Genomic DNA, 19,286 nt, shown 5'->3' with positions numbered 1-19,286 from the left:
TTGATGTTTTAAAAAAGACTTTGCAGTCTTTGATAATGTCTTTCTTCTTTTCCCTCCAGCCACTTCAAGCAGAAAGGATTCCATTGTTCTAAGTCCAGATGTCCCAGACATTGCACCAAGTAGAAAGAGGAGATATCGCATGCAAAAAAATGTTGGAACAGAACCTAAGGTGTCTTCTCAAGAACCTCAGCCACAAGAAAAGAAAAAGTAAGAAATCTTTACTTTTCATTCCATTAATGAAACGATTTATGCTAATGCAGTTTTTTGCCTTTAGTGAAAAGTGTCCATAAAAGTGTCCAATTGTAAACATTACATTCATATTACGACAGATTTGCTAGTGTGGATGAAGAAAAGAATTGACTTTTAGATATAGCCAAGAATCAAAAGCATATCATAATGACTGGAAAACTAAAATGCATGGATCAATTTGTTTTTAATCTTTTTTGTCTGCTCCTGCAACTGCTTAATTCCTATTTAGGTCTGAACTGTAAATGACAAAAGTATTACAAATTATTCTTGTGGAACTTAACTGATGAAGCCCTTTTAGATCAAAATCCCAAGTTAGATTTGATTAGCTCTTTAAATTTGGGAATCTTTCCCAGTTTATTTTGGTTGCCTTTTGGAATGTGTGCTTTCAGCCTTTATTATTTGTCTTTCCTTTGTCTCTTATTAACCTCCTCCACCTTTTCCACATGTGGAGTAGAAGATTCCAACTGTTACATAGGATGAGACATTGATCCAGGCAACATGTCAAGAACGGTCTGATGTTTCAGTCTTGAGCAGAAACCTCTGTCTTTCATTTATACCACCACTGGGGTGGGTTTGTCCAGACACAGAAACACAGTTCTGTCACACTCTGGCATGCTTCACTCCTCCTAACCACACACAGCTTCTATGTCAAGGTCTTTATTGCTATTGAAATCCTATTATGAATGAGGCAGAAGTGTAAAACCATTTCAGAAGAATAGAATCGGGGGCTGAAACAGCAGTGTATGAACATTCATCTGGTATATTCGCTCCGATTGTTATTTAGCTGTTTTCATCATTCAGATCCTAGAAGAGAACAACCTGGACATTTTAGATTTACAGTAAAATTTCCACAGTAAACCCACGTTACTTTGCCTGAAACGCCCTCCCTCTTCGTATTCGACAGACGATCACTCTCCCCACCTTCAGAGCCTTATTAAAAGCATGTCTCCTCCAAGAGGCCTTCCCTGTCTAAGCCCTCATTTCATCTTCTCCTATTTCCTTCTGTGTTGCCCTAGCATTTGGACTTTCATCCTTTATTCACCCATTCCCTCAGCCCCACGGCACTTACTTACATATACGTAATTTATTTACGTATATTAATGTCCGTCTCCTCCTCTAGACTGCAAGCTTGTTGTGGGGAGGGAACAGAACTCCATTTGTCTTTACATATTCATTCACAAAGAAAGGGAACAGCAAACCTACATTCATTCATTCATTCTTTCAATTCAGTCATAGTTGTTGAGCGCTTACTGTATGCAGAGTACTGTACTAAGCGCTTGGAAAGTACAATTCGGCAACAAATAGACATAATCCCGACCCTGCAATGGGCTCACAGTCTAGACGGGTGCGGATAATATACCCAAGGTAAAGATGTAATCTGGGTTAGGATGTCACCGGTCACTGTGTAACCACAAGTACTGAATAAATAATGATTTTGTTAAGCACTTACTGTGTGCCAAGCACTGACTGTTCTAAGCGCTGAGGTGGATACAAGGTAATCAGGTTGTCCACGTGGGGATCACAGTCTTATTCCCCATTTTACAGATGAGTAACTGAGGCACAGAGAAGTTAAGTGACTGGCCCAAAGTCATGCAGCTGACAAATGGCGGAGCCGGACTTAGAACTCACGTCCTCTGACTCCCAACCCCGTGTTCTTTCCACTAAGCCATGCTTGCCTTGATTTCTGATTCATTTCTTGGAGAACCTACCATATGTTATCATATGTTCAGTTGCAATCAAGTAATAGCCAGTTTGGGGAGGGGAAGATTAAAGACTTTATGCTTGTAAACCATAAGAAAGTGGAAAGTGGATTCCTGGAATTTCTATAATATACTCAGAGTTTTGGGAAAAATTCACTTGGGAAATGATTTTGGGTGTTCTTTAAAGCAAATGAACAACACATTTGAGTTCATTCCAGCAACTGAAATGTATTGTGCTCAAAACTATTTTTCATGTTTCCCGGATTGAGTTGCACATTAGCCAAAATTAAAAGTTACTGTGAGAAAAGTTGTATCTACTGGTACTGTTGAGTATTCAGATTTGGAGCATAGTCCAAACTCAGATCTACAGCACAAAATAGTGTGTTTTGTTTATAATAAATCTGAAAATTTGTTTTCAGAAGTGATGGTCATTCATGGAGCAGAAAATGAATATTGAAAACAGAAAACCAAATCTATATTTAGAAATCTCATTAAGAAATAAGTCCAATGTTGGCCTTCTAGGAGTAATTACATCTTTGGAAGAAGCACTGAGGAGGCAGAGAAGTATTTGGGCACAGACATGTTCTTATTTTGTTTTTAAGAAGAGTTCTACTTCTTATGCACTGTAAGATAATGCTGGCACTTGGCATCTGATAAAAACTTAAATCTTAAAATAATACATTCTTCCATATGCCTTAGCTTTAATCTAAGGATCTTTTTAGTCAGCATTTACTCGAGAAACCTGGGACTTTTCTATAATTAAACCTTTTCTCTGCCATCAAAACTCAATGCTATTCAAGACATTCCCAGCACAGTGTCCCTATGCTTTATTTCCACTAGTGCTTTTAGTCAAACAATGAATGATATTTATCGAGAACTTAGCAGAGCACTGTACTAAGCATTTATAACCTAACCTAACCTACTCATACCTGTAATTTTTTGCTAGTCTTTGAAAATATCTTCAATCTCCCCAAGACCTCAAAGTAATAACTACTCAGGGACCCTTCACTTATTCAGTCAATTCATTTGGCAGGATGAGGAGTAGGGTGAGAGGGAGGAAAGCACATGAAATGCCGAAGGAAAAAAGTGAAAAGCAGTGGGATTCCGTGCTTCCAAGATATAAACCCTAAGAAAGATTGAGATAATTGCATAGGGGAGGGAGTGCTGTATACTTGAGGAATCACATATATGACAATAGCACAAAATTTACAAATGCTGGCATGAATACACTTGATTGAGATGATAGTCTGTAACATTGATTTACTATTTTCCTATTTTACTATAACTGAGGTTATCTTTAAGAGTCAAACAATCAGTGGTATTTGCTGAGTGTTTACTATATGCAGACTGCTGTACTGAGCCCTTAGGAGAGTACGATACAACAGAGTTGGTAGACACATGTCCTGACCACAAGGGCCTTATAGTCTAGAGGGAGATACAGATGTTAATATAAATAAATAAGTGCTTTGGGACTGAGGGTGGAGTGAATATCCTGTGCTTAAAGGATACAGACTAAGGGCATAGGTGACCCAGAAAGGAGAGGAAGTCAGGAAAAGAGGACTTAATTGAGGAAGCCCTTTTGGACAAGATGATTTTTGATTTTAATAAGATATTGAAGGTGGAGAGGATGGAGTTCTGTCATATTTGAAGAGGGAGGGAGTTCAAGGCCAGAGGATGGACATGGGCAAGGAGTCATTGACAAGATAGACAAGATTGAGTTACCGCAAATAAGTTGGTGTTTAGGGGAGCAAAGTGAAGAAGTTGGGCTTTAGTAGGAAATAAAGTAAGTTAAGATTGGAGAGGGCAAGGTGACTGAGTGTTTTTAAGCCATGATAAGGAGTTTCTGCTTGATTTGGAGGTGGATTGATAACCACCAGAGGTTCTTGAGGAATGGGGAAACATACTCAATGTTTTTTTAGAAAAATAATCCAGGCAGCAAAGTGAAGTATGGACTAGAGTGGGGAAAGGCAGGAGACAGAGATGTCAGCGAGGAGGCTGATGCAGTTGTCAAGGCAGATTGTGATATATGCTTGGATCAGTATAGTGGCAGTTTGGATGGAGAGGAAAGGGCAGATTTTAGCGGAGTTTGAACGTAGAACTGACAGAGTCTGGTGATAGATTGAATATGTAGGGTGAATGAGAGAGATGAGTGGAGGGTAATTCTAAGTCGTGGACTTGTGAGACAGGAAGGGTGTTGGTATTGTCTACAGTGATGGGAAAGCCATGGGGAGGACAGAGGTTGGGTGGGAAGGTGAGGAGTTCTGTTTTGGACATGTTAAATTTGAGCTGTCAGTGGGCAATCCAAGTAGCGATGTCCTGAAGGATGCACTTAGCTTGCTGATTTGAATATCACCGAAGACAAGCATGAGAAGCAGCGTGGTGTAGAGGAAGGAGCGCTGGCCTGGGAGTCAAATGTGTCTAGCCCAGCATTTAGAAGAGTGTCCCACTAAGCCTTCTTTTTCCCTTCTCCCATTCCCTTCAGTGTCACCCTTGCACTTGGATTCACACCTTTATTCACCCCTCCCTGCTCGTAACGAGGTTAATAAATATCACGGATTGATTGATTGGCACATAGTAAGCACTTAACAAATAGCATAAAAATTACATGGCATCAGTGGACAGATTAAAAGTTGGTCTTAAAATGCAGGTCTTAGGTTTGAGATCCTGATTTGTAGGCACAGAGGAGTTTAGGTATCCCAGGCAAGATTTTCCTTAAAGATTTAGTAAGATAAAGCTCAATAATTTGTCACTATTATGGGAAAAGAAGTTAACCAACCTGTCCAAGCCCTATCCCTGGCTTTTAAATTAAGTTTATACCAGGAACATGACTGATCGCCTGGACTATTTCCTCCCCTCCACCCTCAAAAAAGCTGGATTGATTTAACACCCATATTCAGTTTTACTGATGTGATTCAGATGTTGCTCACAAATGAAGACCTAAAAGCCATAACTGAGTTAAAACAATGGTCTTTCCAACCCAGTGTTCTGGCTGTCACAGCAGTCACATGGTGTCTGTCAGGGAATCGGTGTGGCCTAGTGGAAAGAGCACAGACCTGGGAGTCAAAGGACCTGAGTTCTAATCCCAGTTCCACCACAAGCCTCCTGTGTGACTCTGGCCATGTCACTTCACTTCTCTGTGCCTCAGTTACCTCATCTGTAAAATGGGGATTACAAAACTGTGAGCCCAATTTGGGACTTGAACTGTGTCCAACTTGATTATCTTGTACCTGCCCCAGCACTTAATAGAGTGCCTAGCACACAGTATGTGCTTAACAGATACCTTTAAAAAAGAAACAAGATGGTTGTCTTCCTTGCTACAGTGTCAGAATTATACCAGCTCACAGGTTTGGGAGTCAAAACCGTTCAGTCTGTGTTTCCAAACATCTCAAGAATTTCCAGTGGGAAGCAGCGTGGCGCAGTGGAAAGAGCACGGGCTTTGGAGTCAGGGCTCATGAGTTCGAATCCCAGCTCTGCCACTTGTCGGCTGTGTGACTGTGGGCAAGTCACTTAACTTCTCTGTGCCTCAGTTCCCTCATCTGTAAAATGGGGATTAAGACTGTGAGCCCCACGTGGGACAACCTGATTCCCCTGTGTCTACCCCAGCGCTTAGAACAGTGCTCTGCACATAGTAAGCGCTTAACAAATACCAACATTTATAGAATGGAAGTTCACTGTGGGCAGGGAATGTGTCTGTTTATTGTTGTATTATACTCTCCCGAGTGCTCAGCACACAGTAAGTGCTCAATAAATACAAGTGACTGAATAAACCTCCTCATCAGATGCTCCTTACCATATGCTTTAAAGCACTCGATCACCTTGCCCGCTTCTACCTTGCCTCCCTGATTTCCAACTACAACCCGGCCTGCACACTTTGCTCCTCTAATGCCAACCTACTTACCGTATCTCATTCTCATCTGGCTCACCTCCAACCGCTCATCCACCTCCTTCCTCTGGCCTGGAATTCCCTCCTTCTTATTAACTGACAGATGATCACTCTCCCCACCTTCAAAGCCTTATTAAAAGCACCTCTCCTCCAAGAGGCCTTCCCTGACTTAAGCCCTCATTTTCTCTTCCTCCACTCCCTTCTGTGCTGCCCTTGCACTTAGATTTGCACTTGTGATTCACTCCTCCCTCAGGCCCGCAGCACTTATGTACCTATTTGTAATTTATTTATTTATATTAATTCCTGTCCCTCTATACTGTAAGATCGCTGTGGGCTGGGAACGTATCTCCTAACTCCATTATATTGTGCTTTCTCAAGCACCTAGCACAGTGCTCTGCACAAGTTTGCACTTGATAAATATGATTTATTGATTGAAATATCAAAATAAGCATTCTGGTAAGAGTTTGAGTTCATTCACAAATACAGTCAAGCTACTGGCTTTCCTAAATGGTTTCCAAACTTTTCAAAGTTCCAGCCAAAAACGGGTAATACCCAACCATTTTGGGAGTTTCATAAAATTAGGTAATCTCTTTCGCTGAACCAAACTGTTTGTTTTTAATTATAAAGATAAATTCAGAAATCCATTAGATAGACCTTTTTGATCATTTTGGTTGCAGCCTTACTGCCTTCTTTCTAGTTAATACTAGATGTTTGTCTGGTTTTCCTTATAGATTAAGAATTGGCAAAGAGTTTATTGGCGCTTTCTATTCTCAAAGTCCACGGGATGTCTCAATAAATTAGGGCAGCTAAATTTATAAATATGACCTCTGCCGAATTCATAAGGAAGGTTGAACTGTTAGGATTTCATTGAAAAAGGTGTTTTGATTTTGTTCGTAATTTGTCTGAGAACTTGATATCTAGAAAAACTTTTTTGCTTGACTAATACCATTATATTTTCATTATTATACTGTGCCTCAGTTTCCTCATCTGTAAAATGGGGATTCAATAAATTGTATTCATTAAGTACTTAGAGTATACTGAGTACTGTACTAAGCAAATGGAAAAGTATAGTACTAGAGAGTTAGTAGACACACTCCCTGTCCCCAGGGAACTTACTTATTCTCTCCTCCTTCTTTTCTTTTTTTTATGGTATTTGTTAAGCACTTAATATGTGCCAGGCACTGTACTAAAACCTGGGGTAGATACAATTTAATCAGGTAGGACATAATCCCTGTCCCACATGTGGTTCACCATTTTATAGATGAGGAAACTGAGGCACAAAGAAATAAAGTGAATTGCCCAAGGTTACAAAGCAGACAAGTGGCAGAGTCAGGATTAGAACCCAGGTCCTTCTCAATCTCAAGCCCATGCTTTATCCAGTAGGCCATGCTGCTTCCCACCCTTAGATTGCAAACCTCATATGAAGTCTGATTGTCTTCTATCTTCCCCTGTGCTTACTACAGTCCTGGGCACATAGCATGTAATAACAAATATCACTACTGCTATTATTTTTTAAAAATAATACCAATGGAGATATGTTCCTTAGGTAAATCACTATGTGGTAGATTATCTTCATTGTTAAATATGAGGGAGAGGCAGCCAGGGAATTATTTCAATCATATTGACTGAGCGTTTACTTTGTGCAAAGCACTGTACTAAGCACTTGGGAGATTACACTATGACAAAAAACAGACACATTCCTGCTCATAATGAGCTCACATTCTAGAGGGGGAGCAAACACGTATACATAAATGAATAGATGAATAAATAAATAAATTACAGATATATACATAAGAAAACTTTCATTGCAGCATGAATTAGAACTAAAGGATGTTTCATGTTCCAGGTTACTGACAAGAACCAATACAAAGAAAATAATAGGCTTAGAAATAGTATCTTTTATGATGATTGGTGTAGTGGAAAAGTCTAAGGATAAACTTCATAATAAGAAAAAAATGTTTAATTAAACCCATGTTCATTTCTTCTTTAAAATTCAACTTCGAGCACAAATTGTCTATGTGAAGTGATTTTATTATTATTTGCAAATAGCGTTTATGGAGTTCCCTCCTTGTGCATGACATTGTTTAGGAGGGGCCAGACAGACATCTTAATATAAAGATACGTTCCGTGCTCTGCACCCAGTAAACATCAATAAATAGCATTGACTAGCTTTTCTGGCAGTTCTTTACTTGCCAAAAATTGTTGCCTTCTGACATTTTCTTTACTAAGTATCTGACTATCACTAATTACGTTGATTTAAGATTAGCAGGGCCGTGGCATGAGAGAGAGTTGAGGGTGGAAACTCAAGTTTGCTGCACGGAAGAAGGCAATGGTAAACCACTTCCATATTTTTACCAAGAAAACTCCTTGGATACAGATATTTATCCCAGTCCCACCATTGCTCTCTCTAATGCATTATTGGCATTAAAACCATTCTTGATCAACAGCAATGTGCCCTAGTTAATTGCAGAAAGGATCAAAATCACACATCTTGTAGCACACAATGTCAAGTATAGCAGAAGGCCACTCTTATCCTGAACTCTCCACTCCCTCTTCCGGCTCCATCCTAACAGATGAGTCGAGTAGAACTTCTGCACTCATGGGGCTCTGGGATCTTCTGGGTGTTACCTGAGGACCAGAGTCTTCCCCATCCTGCCTTTGCCAATGTAACAGATGAGCTCAGCTCCCCACTAGAGCAGAGAGTTGGCAGAAACCTATCGTCCCAACATGCCGGTTGTTGGGGAGATTGCTCTCGGCTTTTGGCGGTAACAGCTCCAGGCAGCTACCCACATGCTGCCCCTACTCCATCATCATCAGTAGTATTTACTGAGCACTTAACTCTGTGCATAGCCCTGTACTAAACCCTTGGGAGAGTAAAACAGCAATAGTAGGCATGATGCCTGCCCTTAAAGAGTTTACAATCTGCTGGGGGAGACAGACACTAAAAGAAATTAGAGGGAAGGGGAAGCAAAATTTGCATATTTTACTGCTGTGATTTTCAAATTAATAATTATGGTGTTTAATAATAATTATGGTGCCTGCCACAAGTCTACCAAGTGTCCTACTACACCCGGTAAGTGCTCAATAAGTATAACTGATTGATTGATTTAGCAATTCTAAATTCGGAGGTGGCTGTCAGATTGGTTGCACTGCCTGTCCCACACTGGGCTCCCAATCTGTTTTATTCCCATTTCGCAGATGAGGAAACAGAGGGAGATTAAGTGACTTGCCCCAGATCACATCAAAGGCCAGTGACATGGCTGGAACTGAAACCCAGTCCTTCTGGTTCCCGGTTTCATATTTTTTCCACCATTGTTGGTGGGATTATATTCTCATCACTTTTTGATCTGTTCTCACCATTTTGTGAATTTCTAGTGTAATTAGCCCAATGCCTGGTAAGGGGCTTTGCAATTAATTAATATCAAGAAAATAAAGCCCTAGTAGCCTCCATTATCAATCAATCAATATTTAGTGAGTGCTCACTGTCGGCAGAACTCTTGGGAGAATACAATATAACACAGCTGGTAGACACATTCCCTGTCCATAGGGAGCTTATAGTCTAGAGAGGGAAGCGGACATTAATATAAACGAATATATTACGGATATGGCCGAAGGTGGGGTGAATAAAGTGTACAAATCCAAGTGCGAGGGTGACACAGGAGGGAGTGGGAGAAGAGGAAATGATAGCGTAGTCGGAGAAGACCTCTTGGAGATGTTCTTTTAATAAGGCATTGAAGCGGGGAGAGTGGTGGTCTGTCAAATATAAAGGGGGAAGGTGCTTCGTTAAATGGACTCATTCTCTTGAATGGGATCTTTCACGCGTTTACTCAGGGAGCACTAAGCCTTTTACCCATATTGTTTCATACATATTTATACATATTGTTTGAGATAATCAGGTCACAAGTAATAGGGAAATTAACAGGACAGGAGGTGACTAATGCCAGGTTGTATTGCCAGGAAAAATATGGGTTCCTGCCTTGTTCACACTCCCCTTTCTTCCATGTGAAACTCCTTCCAGTTTCTCCCTGTGCCTTTGAGGAAATTTGTGCACATGGTTGTTAATATTTTCCATTAATCCTTGGTTTTAGGGAAGTTTTTGAAACTTGCAGCCTTTTTTTCAAGGGTTTTAAATTAAGTGCTTACTATGTGCAGCCACTATTCTAAGTGCTGGGATAGATACCAGATGATCGGGTTGGATGTAGTCCCTGTTCCACATTGGCCTCACTAGCTTAATCCCCATTTTACAGATGAGGGAACTGAGGCATAGAAAAGAAAAGTGACTTGCCCAAGGTCACACAGCAGAAAGGTGGCAGAGCTGGGATTGAAACCCAAGTCCTTCTGGCTTCCAGGCGCGTGCCCTATCCACTAGGCCACAGTGCTTTTGCATCTGGGCAGCTGGCTTTGTTTCTCCCCTTTGTCTTGCTCTCTGCTTCTTCCTCTTATTTTGTCCTCTCTCATTCTCTGCCATCTAAGCGATGTATTTCAGGAGTTGCTATAAGAAAATTCATCCCTATCATCGCCCCTACCCCCAACCCTATCCAAAAGAACACATTTGCCAGCCATGTGGTGGCCCATCAGAGGACAGGCCAACAGTCCCCCAGATTGCCCCCAGTTCTTAGTTCCTGCCATGGTAACAGGCTGCCCCGTGCTTCCCACCACCCATCCAGCTGCAGCTTCATTCTTGGAACTGTTACTTTTGGCAGTTGACTTTTCCTAATGAATTCTTTTACTCTTCCAAAATGCTGACACGACTTCCCCTCAGTGAAACCAACTTTGTTACCATCGCGGGCCTCAGCGCAGTTAGAGTTAGAGCTTGGCTTTGTCCTGTTAAGATGCAGGCAACCAGTTGTAAAATCCACAGGCAAGTTTATGATTATGATAAGAAAAGGTGAGCTTTATTCTCAGCTATTACTGAGTGTCTGGCAGTGGAAATAATTCTTCTAGAGCTTTGACAACATTGACTTAAAGCTGATAGCTCTTAAGCAAGTAGTAAGAAGAAACAGAGACCAACAATGGTGCTTTCAACTCTCACTGTCACAATATTGTGTCCAGAATGTTGTCAAACCAGTGGTCTGAATTATTTGCCCGGGGGTATGTTTTTAACAAGTGAGGGCTTTTACACAAGACCTCTTTGACATTATTTCTTTCGGGACTTGGAGGTGTTTGGCAGAAAGCCCCCTCGAAAATGGAACATTTGGGAATTTGTGTTTGATTCCATCTAAATATATGTATGTTAAGTGCTTAGTGCAGTTCTATGCACACAGTAAGTGCTCAATTAATACAATTGAATGAATGAGTGTATAAACTAACTGCCCACAAAATAATACCACTCCTATGAATTCAAGTAGATTATGCTGTGTTTAAAAAAATATATAGCAGCAAAAATGTCATCAAAGCAGGTAAGCACTTATTTCCCTGATAGTTTTTGATGGCAAACTTAGGGTTTTTAAGTTTGATTCTTTACTTGGCCTTCTGCAAAAGAGATTTTGCAATGCCCACCTTTCCAGTACTTAAAATTTTGGCTGGCCACTAGGGATACCTATTCTTATTTTTTTTTTAAAGTGTTCTGTGCACCCAAAGTAGTCCATCAAAGCAAGAATTTACTCTGAAGTGAAATTTGGAATATTCCTTGCTTGTTTTTAAAATAAAATTTTTAGCTAGTCCTGCAAATTCAGGATCAAGTCTTTTTATTAATTCCAGATAATTTTGATGCCTAAATTGATCCTCAAAGGCTAAATTTTTAAAACTGGAAAACTTTCCAGTCATTTTCCCCAAAGGTTAAGAAACACATGAAGTTTGTCCTGACCAATATAAAATTTTAGGATTGTTTCTGGAATTGCCTCACAGAGAACTAGAGTATTGCCAACCTCCTTGAGCTGTGGACCTTTGGATAAATGCTTTTTCTGTTTACTGACCAGTTAAACCAACAAACAGATGATGTGTCTTCTATTCTTCTTCTTGAAAGTGCTATAAAACTAATGAGATGGAAGAACATAAATTCTTCTTGGCCATAATTGAAACAATAGCTGAACTTTTCTACTCAGATTAAAGTAGGCCTACACAAAGATTCTTTAATTGGACAGTTGAAACTCAAAATAAATAAAGAGGGAAAACCATGATTTTGTTTTACTTTGGAAGCAATTAATGGCCCTTTGATAGCTGAGCTGACAATTTCCTCTCTTCTTTTCCCAGCATGTCCTTTTGCTCTTCTTTAAAAAGCTCCTGCTTCTTGTGGGTTTATGTGAGTATGTTTAGCAGGTGAAGAGTGTCCACTGTTGAAACAAAACAGAGGCAAGGTTTGCCTGGCCCAAATGAAGCCAATTTGAGGAACTATCCCCATCCCACGCGAATAGTTCAGAACTAAAAAAAACAATCATCTTCAGGGCCCAAATTGTCTGCTTGGGGTTTTGTTCTCTCAGGGTTTTATGCTTTCTTTAGGCCTTAGATAAATCTGCTTGGTTATTTTTCTCCATGAACTACTTGGAGAGTTATGTCATTTTGTCTTATCCAGGCCCAAGTCGTTTTATCTGTTAAGGTTTCCAAGTTTTAGGAGTGTTTGGATGACATTCCTTAAATCCTGTGACTATTACAATAGGAGGAGCAAAAAACAAAACTCTGTTTTACTTTTCTTCTTGCAATGACAATTATTAAACAGCCTTCATTACAGGATGATTCCATATTAGAATCTTCTTAAGGATGGCTTTCTTACTAAATACTTTGATAATGGAACGATTGTAGGATCTTCCTTAATTATTTTGTGTCTGTCTCCCCCCAGAATTCTTGAAGGCAAGAATCGTACATTCTAACTTTTATACTTAGGGCAATATTCTATACATGATAGTAGGTAGTAGTCTTTATTGGGCATTTACTATGTACTAAGACCTGTGGTAAGTGTCAGGGTGAGTAGAAATTAATCAGGTCAGTCACAGTTCCTATCTCACAACCTCAGAGGCAGGAAGAACAGGTATCTTTTCCTCATTTTACTGATGGCTCTTGTTACTCTATCCATTAAGCCAGTCCCTACTCTCAACTCATATGTAAACAAGTTGAGGAAAAATTCTTAAGTCTCTACTTTGTTCTATATGTCCTCTGGCTTATAAAGCTTATTTCTTGCTTTCTGTCCAAAATGGCTGTCGTTAAACTTAACCTGGAAAGTGATAAGCAGTAGCGTTTTACAAATACCTTTTACAAACTCAGAGTACTGATAGAACAAATTGAAAAATTAGCAACACTCCTGAAAAATGGGTATTTATTGAGGCCTTACTTTGTGCAAAGCACTGTACTAAGCATTTGGGACAGTACAATAGAACAAGTAAACAATCTCGCTGCCCCATGGAGCTTACAGTCTAGTAGGGGAGGCAGACATTAAAATACAGGTGGAGAGAAAACATCAGAGTATAAGGATATTTACACAATTGTGTAGTTGTGGGGTATCAAAGAGGTCAGGGGTACAGACTTAAAATGCCTATGGTGATGTAGGAGGTGGCAAAGATGACAGGTTAGTCAGGGAAAGTTTTGTGGAGGAAATATGATTTTAGTACGTCTTTGATGATGAGTGAGGTCTGTTAGATATTCATTCATTATTTATTGAGCACTTACTGTGCGCAGATCACTATACTAGGCACCTGGGAGAGTACAATAAAACAATAATCAGGCACATTCCCTGTAAGAGGGAGGGTGTTCCGGACAGAAGAGAGGGTAAGCCAGAGGTCAGTAAAGGCACAGTAAATAGGTTTGTGGATAGAAGACTGAAAAGTATGGCATGGGTTGTAGTGGGAGAGGAGCAAGCATAGATTGGGAGGCAGAATTGGTAGCAGGTGCTAGAAAGAGTTAGTTGGTCAAAATAACATTCTTTTGGTTATATTATTAAGTAATAACTAATTGTCATTAAGTTTTAGAATCATCAATTTGGCCCAATAGGAACTTAAAAATTAGTATCCAGACCTGATGAATTATTAAAACATAATTCAAGTGTGAACTAAAATAGCGGTGTCCTTTTTAATACTAAAAATAAGTCTTAGGGATATTATAGTTTTTCCCAAATAAGTGATTAGAACAGTTTCAGCATTCAAAGAGCTACTTAACAGATACTCTCTCTCAACCCTCCCATATATCAGGCATACAGATGGATTTATCCTTCATTCCAGAGGGGTAAGATTGAAAACAATCCCCGTTGTGACATCCTTCACCCCACCTAATGACTTAACTTTCCACTGGAGTGTTGAATGTTTGACTCAGCTGAACACCAAATGAAAAAAGTACTAAGCAAAAAAAAAATCAGTTTCCCTCCCTGTAACTATGGAAAGAACAAACCATGTGAAATTGAGCTTAGACCTGAGAAAAGCTTAAGCTTCAGCCTTCTAAAGAAGCAAACGATGGCCTCTAGGAACTGGGTAAAAGCCAGGCTCCTGTACTTCCTGGCCCCTCCTCCTGAATCCCCCATCTCTAGAAAACAAACAAGTCCCGACAAGAAGGATTTGGTGGATCAAGAGACTGTCCCACCACCCTGAGTGCGACTGCGAGATGAAATTTATCATGCTAATTAACCTCTGGTTCTCAAATTTTGCCTCATAAAATTATACTTGGGCTGGTGAGGGAGTTTCCTCCATCCACCCAAACCCTTCATGTTTGGACTTAAGTTTGTCTTTTAGCGATAACCCATCAATCTCATGACTTTTGGTGCACAGCTTTGCTTAGCTTGGGACAATATCTATTGATTAGAGGTGTTCTTTCTGCCACTGAGTGTCTCTCCACACAGGACCACAGTCTAGGAGATAGGGAGAGCATTTTACAGATGAGGAAGACTGAGGCACAGAGAGGTTAAGTTCATTCATTTCATTCATTCAGTCATATTTATTGTGCACTTACTGTGTGCAGAGCACTGTACTAAGCGCTTGGGAGAGTACAATACAACAATAAACAGTTACATTCCCTGCCCATAACAGGCTTACAGTCTACAGTGTCTTGCACATAGTAAGCATTTTACAAGTGCCATAATTATTATTATTATTATTAGAGATGGAGAGTTACTTGCCCAAGGCTACCCAGCAGGCCAGCGGGTGAGGTGGGATTAGAACCTGGATTTCCTGACTCCCAGTTCTGTGTTCTTTACACTAAACCACTCTACACTTCTTCAACATCATGTTTTAGCTTGTCCATGTTGAATTTTGATAATCCCCTAATCAATAGGCTAAAAAGTCAAGTAAGACACAGATTCAGGACCTTTTTATCAATCGGCCAGTCTGCCTCAATCTTGCAGTGGTAATTTTTCACTACCCTCTGTCTGATCTACTATCTGAATTTCCCAGATGGCCTAGAAATTTCATTCATTTAACTTTTTGTTTCCTTTTTGAAAAGTGTAAGGGTTAGCACTTGCTTCCTTTGAGAAAAAAATCCATCCCTTTTAAGTGGCTTGGCCTTCATTGTTGTGGCTGACCTTTCTCCACTGAGGCCTTTTGGTTAATTGTTGAAGTAACTTCCTCCTAGTTTACAAAACAAATACCTTAGCTCAATCTCAGCTGGACAACATGTCAAAACACTCATCGTGATCCAAGGATTCCTGAAATCAAAGATGGTCTTCCCCTTATATGTAAAAGTGTCGAGGATACAGCTGTTGCTTATACTCTCCCAAGCACTTATTGCGGTCCTCTGCGTATAGGAAGTGCTCAATAAATGCCATTGATTGATAATACTACAATGCATAAATATATAAATTCATGTTTGTTAGTTCCCCCATTCTTCCTATCCCTTCAATTTTCTATCTTTCACTCCTCCCAAGCTTGAAGATAAAGGTTATAATTTTGCTTAGCTAGTAGCTGGTGAACATCTGCTGACGAAAACTTCAGACAAACTGTCTGTGGCTTAAACATAAAAACATATGTACTAAACTACAATATGACTTACTGTACTGTTTTATATAGTTCAGGCTTTGTAGTCTCTAATAAGCTAAATATGTCTGTTTACCTTGTTTTGAAAAACTGGAGTTGAACATGAAAGTCTCCAAATGACTCCTACCCTTCGCCTTCACTTCTGGCATCCAAAGGAAAGACATTAGATACATATTCCATCTACCCCACCTCACTTTCCAGACATGAATGAACTTGTTAAATATTCTGCGTTGCATTTATTGGAGGGTTTTTTTCTCATCTCTTAATTATCCTGAAAGGGGAACAGTGTTGCCAAGTTAGAGGCACATGAGTCAGCTAGATATCACTCTCCTTTGTTTGAACAAACATCTGTTAACCCTTCCTCCTCTCACTCACCGTATCTTTTCCTCAAATGTTCAGAGGTGAAATTACTACCTGGGTAGTAATCTGCATCTGGGAAACAGGGAGAGAGTATTGACAGATTCCTCTGAATTCTGAATTCTGCTACCATGGAGTACATTATCCAATCACATACAGAGACAAAGGTGGAGAAAACCAAATAAAGAAAGCATGTATTCCCTTGAGAAAGGAACAAAGAGAGGAAATGGAACATCTCAGTTCATGCCAAATTAAAGATTTACAGAGCTGTAATAGAGTCCCAACTTCTATAGGACTGTGGAAACTGGATCTACCCCAGCTCTCTTTTCTGGTTTCTGGAGCAGTTTTATGGGCCTCAATTTGGAGTCACAGATGGATTTTCCATTGAGCCTAGGTCTTTCAGCCACCTCATATGTATGAAGAGGATTTTACCATTAGCAGTCCCATCTTCAAATATGAAGTGTGTATTTGTGCCCTTCCCCTCCATCCTCCTTCCCTTCCTATTCATCTGTATTAGGTATCAATGAATAGGGCACACATATAAAAAAACCTAGTAAATATTTTGGATTTTTTAAACGGAATCAGGTTTAGACAGCAGCAGATTATAAATTACCCACATTATTTAATACCATGGTGGTACTATTAAAATGAAAATTTAAAGAAATTAATGATAAGAAGGATCCTAATTTATTATTTTGTGTAAGAAAATAAACTTCCAGAGTTGCACTATATTAAGAATTTTATTGAGATGCAGCATGGCCTAATGGAAAGACCACGGGCCTGGGAGTCAGAGGACCTGGGTTCTAATCCCGGCTCTGCCACTTTTCTTCGGTGTGACCTTGACGAAGTCACTTAATTTCTCTGGGCCTCAGTTTCTCATCTATAAAATGGGGATTCAGTACTATGCCCTCTTACTTGATAATAGCGTTTGTTACACACTTAAACTTACGGGGGTAGATACCAGTTAGGTTGGATACAGTCCCTGACCCCCATGGGTCTTACAGTCCATATCCCCATTTTATGGATGAGGTAACTGAGGCACAGAAAAGTTAAATGACTTGTCCAAGGTCACACAGTAGACATGTGGCAGAGTCGGGATTAGATCCCATGACCTCTGAGTCCCAAGCCCGCATTCTTTCCTCTAGGCCATGCCACTTCTTTCTATTTAGGTCTGTGAGCTCCATGTGGGTTAGGAACTGTGTCCAATCTGATTATCTTGTATCTACTCCAGCATTTAGGATAGTGCTTGGCACCCAGTAAGCATTAGCAAGTACCATAAAAAAAGAATGCTTTAAGTGAAATTATAATTTAAACCAAAACTCACTGTACAGCTGTTTCTCCACAATAAATTTTTATACTTCTTGTGCCCTATAAGTGTCCAGGATTAAGATTTGGGGTAAATGTGAAACTATAAAAAAAGTCAGTTTAGCAACATCTTTGTTATTTACTGTTTTAAATACTTCATGATCAATTCTTAAAATTCCAGGGGAAATCAAATTCAGAAGCCCATGAACAAGAAAAATATGGAAATTGGGAAAATGTGAATTTAGTAAGCAAAAACTCTAAAACTTTTTAGAATTGGATTCATATGCGATAGATTTTCTCAGAAACAATTCTGAACACTGGAGGGGAAATATATCCCCAAACTGGGTATACATGCAATAAAAGCTGAATCTCTCAATTGGCTAACGTCTTCTGACATCAACATACAATATGGCTACTTAGTAGAGTAAATTTTGAATTGCTTTTGGATAAATTGTAATTTGGATGGATAATTTTCTCCTGCTTTCAGGGTAACAAAGTTCAGGTCTTCCCACCTGCCAGATATTGTTTGGAAAGGACTCCTCATCTCCCCAGTCAAACCCTGTCTTCCCTCTGTCTTTCCCAATACTATAGAAAATACCACTATGCTCTCTGTCTCAAAAGCTCATAACCTTGGCATTGTTCTTGATTTATCTCTCTTATTCAATCCACATATTCAATCTGTTTCTAAATCTTGTCTGTTCTGCCTTCGCAACATTGTTAAAATCTGTCCTTTCCTCACCATCCAAACTACTACTACGCTGATCCAAGCACTTATCCTATTCTGCCTTGACTCCTGCATCTGCATCCTCACTGACCTCCCTGCCTCCTGTCTCTCCCCAATCCAGTCCATTCTTCACTCTGTTGCCAGATCACTTTTCTATAAAACCATTCAGTCCACATCTCCTCACTCCTCAAGAACCTCTAGGGGTTGCCCATTCACCTTTGCATCAGCGGGAACTCCTTATCATCGACGTTAGAGAACTCAGTCAGCTTGCCCTTGCCCCCTCCGACCTTTCTTAAGTGATTTCCTACTAAAGCCTACTCTGCACACTTTGCTCCTCTAGTGGTAGCTTGTTCACTGTGCCTTGATCGCGTCTGTTTTTCTGGGTTTTTGTTAAGTACTTACTACATGCCAGACACTCTACTGAGCCCTGGGGTAGATACAAGGTTATCAGATTGGGTACAGTCACTGTCCCCCATGGGTGTCACAGTCTTAATCTCCATTTTACAGAGGAGGTAACTGAGGCACAGAAAAGTTCAGTGACTTGCCTGAGGTCACACAACAGAGAAGTGACAGAGGCAGGGATAGAACCAGGTCCTTCTGACTCCCAGGCCTGTGCTATATCCACTAGGCCAAGTCGCTTCTACCGACCTTACCCACATCCTCCCTCTGACCTGGAACCCCTTCCTCCTCTATCTACAACAGACCACTACTCTCCCCACCTTCAAACTCTATTAAAATCCCATCTCCACCAAGAGACCCTCCCCAATTTAGCCCTCATTTCCCCTACTCTCTCTGCTTTCTGAAGGTGTCTATGCGCTTATATCTGTACTCTTTAAACCCTTGCTATTTATCCCACCCTGAGCCCCACAGTGCTTATGTGAATCACTGTAATTTATTTACTATTAATATCTGCCTTCCCCCTCTAGATTGTAAACTCCCTATAGGCAGCGAGTGTTTCTACCAAATCAGGCTCATTGTACTCTCCCAAACACTTAGCACAGTGCCCCGCATGCAGTAAATGCTCAAGTATCATTGATTGACTGTTTTGGAAGGAGGATATATAGTTTAGAGGTGGGAATTAACCATGAATCTGGAGAGTGTCACGCTTTATATTAGTGTGGAAGAGAAGAGAAAAAGCACACCAGTTAAAAGTGAATGAAGATTAGCTTTCTGTCATGGGG

General features: G+C 40.1%; 1 protein-coding gene across 5 annotated transcripts in view; it reads left to right on the top strand.

Moving 5' to 3' along the window:
- The window catches only part of XRCC4 (X-ray repair cross complementing 4), a 245,006-nt gene that overhangs the window by 177,977 nt on the left and 47,743 nt on the right, over window positions 1-19,286 (top strand). For all 5 annotated transcript variants that reach the window (XM_029060796.2, XM_029060782.2, XM_029060774.2 and 2 more), the window contains exon 7: window positions 60-207. In XM_029060796.2, coding sequence (XP_028916629.1) covers window positions 60-207 — 148 coding nt within the window. The remainder of the gene's footprint in view (window positions 1-59; window positions 208-19,286) is intronic.

Source organism: Ornithorhynchus anatinus, chromosome 1, assembly GCF_004115215.2.
Source record: "Ornithorhynchus anatinus isolate Pmale09 chromosome 1, mOrnAna1.pri.v4, whole genome shotgun sequence".
Lineage (NCBI taxonomy): Eukaryota > Metazoa > Chordata > Mammalia > Monotremata > Ornithorhynchidae > Ornithorhynchus > Ornithorhynchus anatinus.
This window is presented reverse-complemented; position numbering and strand designations above follow the sequence as displayed.